Source organism: Oncorhynchus masou, chromosome 16 (genome assembly GCF_036934945.1).
Source record: "Oncorhynchus masou masou isolate Uvic2021 chromosome 16, UVic_Omas_1.1, whole genome shotgun sequence".
Lineage (NCBI taxonomy): Eukaryota > Metazoa > Chordata > Actinopteri > Salmoniformes > Salmonidae > Oncorhynchus > Oncorhynchus masou.
Window position 1 is genome coordinate 46,437,411 of NC_088227.1, and position 8,144 is coordinate 46,445,554.

The 8,144-nt window shown below is 52.4% G+C and overlaps 1 protein-coding gene across 1 annotated transcript in view; it reads left to right on the forward strand.

Annotated features, from left to right (window-relative positions):
• nbas (NBAS subunit of NRZ tethering complex) overlaps positions 1–6,398 on the forward strand; it is a 315,206-nt gene extending 308,808 nt beyond the window's left edge. The window contains exons 53-54 of the mRNA XM_064991781.1: positions 2,496–2,627; positions 5,811–6,398. Coding sequence (XP_064847853.1) covers positions 2,496–2,627; positions 5,811–6,086 — 408 coding nt within the window. The 3' untranslated portion in view covers positions 6,087–6,398. The remainder of the gene's footprint in view (positions 1–2,495; positions 2,628–5,810) is intronic.
• The last annotated feature ends 1,746 nt before the right edge of the window (positions 6,399–8,144 follow it).

An 8,144-nucleotide genomic window follows, 5' to 3' on the forward strand; every position in this document is an offset into this window, starting at 1 on the left:
GAACTAGACAGTGTAGTTAACGGTATTCTCTGTAGAACTAGACAGTGTAGTTAATGGTATTCTGTGTAGAACTAGACAGTGTAGTATGATGGTATTCTGTGTAGAACTAGACAGTGTAGTATAATGGTATTCTGTGTAGAACTAGACAGTGTAGTATAACGGTATTCTGTGTAGAACTAGACAGTGTAGTATAATGGTATTCTGTGTAGAACTAGACAGTGTAGTATGATGGTATTCTGTGTAGAACTAGACAGTGTAGTATAATGGTATTCTGTGTAGAACTAGACAGTGTAGTATAACGGTATTCTGTGTAGAACTAGACAGTGTAGTATAACGGTATTCTGTGTAGAACTAGACAGTGTAGTATAATGGTATTCTGTGTAGAACTAGACAGTGTAGTATAACGGTATTCTCTGTAGAACTAGACAGTGTAGTATAATGGTATTCTGTGTAGAACTAGACAGTGTAGTATAATGGTATTCTGTGTAGAACTAGACAGTGTAGTATAATGGTATTATGTGTAGAACTAGACAGTGTAGTATAATGGTATGCTTTGTGATATTACTGGTGATTTTACTACCCCTAAGGTATATTAATCTTTGTGTGGAGAGGAGATGACTGTTTCACTCTGAAAGCCTATGGAATGAAACCACTAGAGCATGATGGGAGAGCGATTGATATCCATATATTACCACCAGCACCATGCAGCCATGCGTCTCTCTATTTAACATGTACTGCATGTGTCCCCCTCCCTCCCACCCCCCCAATTCCTCATCCCTACCTCCCTCCCACCCCCCAATTCCTCATCCCTACCTCCCTCCCACCCCTCCAATTCCTCATCCCTCCCTCCCCCCACTCCTTCCCTCCCGCCCCCCCCCTCTTTCCCTCCTTCCCCCCTCCTCCCTCCTTCCTTCTCTCCCCTCCTTCCTTCCTTCACTCCCCTCCTTCCCTTTCTCCCTCTCCCTCCTTCCTTCTCTCCCCTCCTTCCTCCCTCTCCCGTTCTTCCTTCTCTCCCCTCCTTCATTCCTCCCCTCCTTCCTCCTTCCCTCCCCCTCCCTCTCCCCTCCTTCCTTCTCTCCCCTCCTTTCTCCCTCTCCCGTTCTTCCTTCCTTCCCCTCCTTCCCTCCCCCCTCCCTCTCCCCTCCTTCCTTCTCTTCCCTCCTTCCTCCCTCTCCCGTCCTTCCTTCTCTCCCCTCCTTCCTCCTTCCCTCCCCCCTCCCTCTCCTCTCCTTCCTTCTCTCCCCTCATTCCTCCCTCTCCCGTCCTTCCTCCCCCTCCCGTCCTTCCTTCTCTCTCCTCCTTCCTTCTTTCCCTCCCCTCCTTCCTCCTTCCCTCCCTCCCTCTCCCCTCCTTCCTTCTCTCCCCTCCTTCCTCCCTCTCCCGTCCTTCCTTCTCTCCCCTCCTTCCTCCCCTCCTTCCTCCTTCCCTCCCCCTCCCTCTCCTCTCCTTCCTTCTCTCCCCTCATTCCTCCCTCTCCCGTCCTTCCTCCCCCTCCCGTCCTTCCTTCTCTCTCCTCCTTCCTTCCTTCCCTCCCCTCCTTCCTCCTTCCCTCCCTCCCTCTCCCCTCCTTCCTTCTCTCCCCTCCTTCCTCCCTCTCCCGTCCTTCCTTCTCTCCCCTCCTTCCTCCCTCTCCCGTCCTTCCTTCTCTCCCCTCCTTCATTCCCTCCCCTCCTTCCTCCTTCCTCCTTCCCCCTCCCCTCCTTCCTTCTCTCCCCTCCTTCCTCCCTCTCCCGTCCTTCCTTCGCTCCCCTCCTTCCTCCTTCCCTCCCCCTCCCTCTCCCCTCCTTCCTTCTCTCCCCTCCTTCCTTCTCTCCCCTCCTTCCTCCCTCTCCCGTCCTTCCTTCTCTTCCCTCCTTCCTTCGTTCCCTCCCCTCCTTCCTCCTTCCCTCCCCCTCCCTCTCCCCTCCTTCCTTCTCTCCCCTCCTTCCTCCCTCTCCCCTCCTTCCTCCCTCTCCCCTCCTTCCTTCCTTCCCTCCCCTCCTTCCTCCTTCCCTCCCCCTCCCTCTCCCCTCCTTCCTTCCCTCCCCCCTCCCTCTCCCCTCCTTCCTTCTCTCCCCTCCTTCCTCCCTCTCCCGTCCTTCCTTCTCTCCCCTCCCTCCCTCTCCCGTCCTTCCTTCTCTCCCCTCCTTCCTTCCTTCCCTTCCTCCTTCCCTCCCCCTCCCTCTCCCCTCCTTCCTTCTCTCCCCTCCTTCCTTCCTTCCCTCCCCTCCTTCCTCCCCCCTCCCTCTCCCGTCCTTCCTTCTCTCCCCTCCTTCCTCGCTCTCCCGTCCTTCCTTCCCTCCCCCTTCTCTCTCCCGTCCTTCCTTCCCTCCCCCTTCTCTCTCCCGTCCTTCCTTCTCTCCCCTCCTTCCTTCCTTCTCTCCCCTCCTTCCTTCCTTCTCTCCCCTCCTTCCTTCCTTCTCTCCCCTCCTTCCTTCTCTCCCCTCCTTCTTTCCTTCTCTCCCCTCCTTCCTTCCTTCCCTCCCCCTCCATCCTTCCCCCCTCTCTCCCTACAGTGTATCAAACACATGTCCTCTCTGCTCCTGGATCAACCAGGCCTACGGCTCCCAGCTCTTAAACTGATGACCGAGAGTCGAGACCCTCAGCTGTTAGAGCTGGTCCTGGATCAGATCAACAACACCACCGAGGTAACTGACACACAGAATGGGTCTTCCTCCGTGTTACCTACATCTTCTGCTGTTAGCCAACCCCTCCAAGTGGTACCCCCTGTATATAGCCTCCACATTGACTCTGTACCGGTACCCCCTGTATATAGCCTCCACATTGACTCTGTACCGTAATACCCTGTATATAGCCTCCACATTGACTCTGTACCGGTACCCCCTGTATATAGCCTCCACATTGACTCTGTACCGGTACCCCCTGTATATAGCCTCCACATTGACTCTGTACCGTAATACCCTGTATATAGCCTCCACATTGACTCTGTACCGGTACCCCCTGTGTATAGCCTCCACATTGACTCTGTACCGTAATACCCTGTATATAGCCTCCACATTGACTCTGTACCGGTACCCCCTGTATATAGCCTCCACATTGACTCTGTACCGTAATACCCTGTATATAGCCTCCACATTGACTCTGTACCAGTGCCCCCTGTATATAGCCTCCACACTGACTCTGTACCGGTACCCCCTGTATATAGCCTCCACATTGACTCTGTACCGGTACCCCCTGTATAAAGCCTCCACATTGACTCTGTACCGTAACACCCTGTATATAGCCTCCACATTGACTCTGTACCGTAACACCCTGTATATAGCCTCCACATTGACTCTGTACCGGTACCCCCTGTATATAACCTCCACACTGACTCTGTACCGGTACCCCCTGTATATAGCCTCCACATTGACTCTGTACCGGTACCCCCTGTATATAGCCTCCACATTGACTCTGTACCGTAATACCCTGTATATAGCCTCCACATTGACTCTGTACCGGTACCCCCTGTATATAGCCTCCACACTGACTCTGTACCGGTACCCCCTGTATATAGCCTCCACATTGACTCTGTACCGGTACCCCCTGTATATAGCCTCCACATTGACTCTGTACCGGTACCCCCTGTATATAGCCTCCACATTGACTCTGTACCGGTACTCCCTGTATATAGCCTCCACATTGACTCTGTACTGGTACCCCCTGTATATAGCCTCCACATTGACTCTGTACCGGTACCCCCTGTATATAGCCTCCACATTGACTCTGTACCGGTACCCCCTGTATATAGCCTCCACATTGACTCTGTACTGTAATACCCTGTATATAGCCTCCACATTGACTCTGTACCGGTACCCCCTGTATATAGCCTCCACATTGACTCTGTACCAGTACCCCCTGTATATAGCCTCCACATCGACTCTGTACCAGTACCCCCTGTATATAGCCTCCACATTGACTCTGTACCGGTACCCCCTGTATATAGCCTCCAAATTGACTCTGTACCGTAATACCCTGTATAGAGCCTCCACATTGACTCTGTACCGGTACCCCCTGTATATAGCATCCACATTGACTCTGTACCGTAACACCCTGTATAGAGCCTCCACATTGACTCTGTACCGGTACCCCCTGTATATAGCCTCCACATTGACTCTGTACCGGTACCCCCTGTATATAGCCTCCACATTGACTCTGTACCGTAACACCCTGTATAGAGCCTCCACATTGACTCTGTACCGGTACCCCCTGTATATAGCATCCACATTGACTCTGTACCGGTACCCCCTGTATATAGCCTCCACATTGACTCTGTACCGGTACCCCCTGTATATAGCCTCCACATTGACTCTGTACCATAATACCCTGTATATAGCCTCCACATTGACTCTGTACCGGTACCCCCTGTATATAGCCTCCACATTGACTCTGTACCGTAACACCCTGTATATAGCCTCCACATTGACTCTGTACCGGTACCCCCTGTATATAGCCTCCACATTGACTCTGTACCGGTACCCCCTGTATATAGTCTCCACATTGACTCTGTACTGTAATACCCTGTATATAGTCTCCACATTGACTCTGTACCGGTACCCCCTGTATATAGCCTCCATATTGACTCTGTACCGGTACTCCCTGTATATAGCCTCCACATTGACTCTGTACTGTAATACCCTGTATATAGCCTCCACATTGACTCTGTACCGTAATACCCTGTATATAGTCTCCACATTGACTCTGTACCGTAATACCCTGTATATAGCCTCCACATTGACTCTGTACCGTAATACCCTGTATATAGCCTCCACATTGACTCTGTACCGGTACCCCCTGTATATAGCCTCCACATTGACTCTGTACCGTAACACCCTGTATATAGCCTCCACATTGACTCTGTACCGGTACCCCCTGTATATAGCCTCCACATTGACTCTGTACCGGTACCCCCTGTATATAGCCTCCACATTGACTCTGTACTGTAATACCCTGTATATAGTCTCCACATTGACTCTGTACCGGTACCCCCTGTATATAGTCTCCACATTGACTCTGTACCGTAATACCCTGTATATAGCCTCCACATTGACTCTGTACCGTAATACCCTGTATATAGCCTCCACATTGACTCTGTACCGGTACCCCCTGTATATAGTCTCCACATTGACTCTGTACCGTAACACCCTGTATATAGCCTCCACATTGACTCTGTACCGGTACCCCCTGTATATAGCCTCCACATTGACTCTGTACCGGTACCCCCTGTATATAGTCTCCACATTGACTCTGTACCGTAATACCCTGTATATAGCCTCCACATTGACTCTGTACCGGTACCCCCTGTATATAGCCTCCACATTGACTCTGTACCGGTACCCCCTGTATATAGCCTCCACATTGACTCTGTACCGGTACCCCCTGTATATAGCCTCCACATTGACTCTGTACTGGTACTCCCTGTATATAGCCTCCACATTGACTCTGTACCGGTACCCCCTGTATATAGCCTCCACATTGACTCTGTACCGGTACCCCCTGTATATAGCCTCCACATTGACTCTGTACCGGTACCCCCTGTATATAAACTCCACATTGACTCTGTAGTGGTACCACCTGTATATAGGTGGTTCTGGGCTCGAAAGTAAGGATTTCACTAAGGTCTACATCTGTTGTATTCAGCGCATATGACAAATATAATTTGATTTGATATGAGATCTGATCAGCTAAATGAATAGAACACACCACAGCGCACACACACACACACACACACACACACACTCAAAAAGGGAGTTCAGGGGTCACGGTAGGACATAGATGAAGAAGGAAACTTGGGGTCTCCTCTGTTTTTAACCACGTACCCCGTCTCCCAGGTGTGTGACTCTACCTGCGACCCAGAGCTCCTGTCTCTCCTGCTGGATGCTGGTCTCCTGGTGGGGTGTGTACCGTCCTCCCTCTACCCTCCTCTCAGCGCGCACCTGCTCTCCAGACACCGGGAGGGAGGTTGGGACGTGGAGAAGGCTGCGTCAGAGCTGCTCCAGGCTGGGTACCGAGCTCAGGCCGGCTCCCTGCTTCTGGCCTACCGTGGAACTCACCCGGGCCTCAGCACGTTTACCACAGCGCTCACTGTCATTAAGAAGTGGCTCTGAGATACTGGAGAGGAAGCCGGACAGACACTCTTATTGACTCTAGATCGTTGAGCCGCTGTCATTGTGTTCCTAATGTTATCTCTATTCATTACCAGAAAACAAATTGGCCCTGAAAACCCCATACCCCAGTGGCACGTGCACCAGCTCTCTCTCACTAGCACTGTAATTGGCTCATAGGATGTTGTTGTTTCATGTCGCTAAGTGGAAGACTCGTTCTGTTGTTTTTACGATTGGCTGTCCAGTGTTCTGATACACGTGCTTTGACCTGAAATATAACACAAATAAAGAATTAAAAATATTAATCCAATGAAATACTAATTGTTGTCCTACAATTGATTAAGTTGTCAAGGTAATTTGTGATGATTTGAAACAGATCCGTCTAATCAGCTGGTTTTCCTGGTTGTTTTCAGGGACTTATCTTTTCCAGTCGGTTGTTTGTTGTTGTCTTGACAGACTATTTTTGAGGTCTGGAAAACATCTGAAAGTTTCCCTTTTGGAAACGGCTCTATTCTCTCTTCTTCAGAGACCGTAGGGGGAGAGGGTTGGGAGGGAGTGGGTAGGGAAGGAGTGGATGGAGAGAGAGAGAGGGAGTAGGGACGGAGTGGGTGGAGAGAGAGAGAGAGAGTAGGGACGGAGTGGGTGGAGAGAGAGAGAGAGAGTAGGGACGGAGTGGGTGGAGAGAGAGAGAGAGAGTAGGGACGGAGTGGGTGGAGAGAGAGAGAGAGAGTAGGGACGGAGTGGGTGGAGAGAGAGAGAGAGAGTAGGGACGGAGTGGGTGGAGAGAGAGAGAGTAGGGACGGAGTGGGTGGAGAGAGAGAGAGTAGGGACGGAGTGGGTGGAGAGAGAGAGAGAGTAGGGACGGAGTGGGTGGAGAGAGAGAGAGAGTAGGGACGGAGTGGGTGGAGAGAGAGAGAGTAGGGACGGAGTGGGTGGAGAGAGAGAGAGAGAGTAGGGACGGAGTGGGTGGAGAGAGAGAGAGAGAGTAGGGACTGAGTGGGTGGAGAGAGAGAGAGAGTAGGGACGGAGTGGGTGGAGAGAGAGAGTAGGGACGGAGTGGGTGGAGAGAGAGAGAGAGAGTAGGGACGGAGTGGGTGGAGAGAGAGAGAGAGTAGGGACGGAGTGGGTGGAGAGAGAGAGAGTAGGGACGGAGTGGGTGGGAGAGAGAGAGTAGGGACGGAGTGGGTGGGAGAGAGAGAGAGAGTAGGGACGGAGTGGGTGGAGAGAGAGAGAGAGAGTAGGGACGGAGTGGGTGGAGAGAGAGAGAGAGAGTAGGGACGGAGTGGGTGGAGAGAGAGAGAGTAGGGACGGAGTGGGTGGAGAGAGAGAGAGAGAGTAGGGACGGAGTGGGTGGAGAGAGAGAGAGAGAGTAGGGACTGAGTGGGTGGAGAGAGAGAGAGAGAGTAGGGACGGAGTGGGTGGAGAGAGAGAGAGAGTAGGGACGGAGTGGGTGGAGAGAGAGAGAGTAGGGACGGAGTGGGTGGAGAGAGAGAGAGAGAGTAGGGACTGAGTGGGTGGAGAGAGAGAGAGTAGGGACGGAGTGGGTGGAGAGAGAGAGAGAGTAGGGACGGAGTGGGTGGAGAGAGAGAGAGTAGGGACGGAGTGGGTGGAGAGAGAGAGAGAGAGTAGGGACGGAGTGGGTGGAGAGAGAGAGAGTAGGGACGGGTGGGTGGAGAGAGAGAGAGAGAGTAGGGACGGAGTGGGTGGAGAGAGAGAGAGAGAGTAGGGACGGAGTGGGTGGGAGAGAGAGAGAGAGTAGGGACGGAGTGGGTGGAGAGAGAGAGAGAGTAGGGACGGAGTGGGTGGAGAGAGAGAGAGAGAGTAGGGACGGAGTGGGTGGGAGAGAGAGAGAGAGTAGGGACGGAGTGGGTGGAGAGAGAGAGAGAGAGTAGGGACGGAGTGGGTGGGAGAGAGAGAGAGTAGGGACGGAGTGGGTGGAGAGAGAGAGAGAGAGTAGGGACTGAGTGGGTGGAGAGAGAGAGAGTAGGGACTGAGTGGGTGGAGAGAGAGAGAGAGAGAGTAGGGACGGAGTGGGTGGAGAGAGAGAGAGAGTAGGGAGGG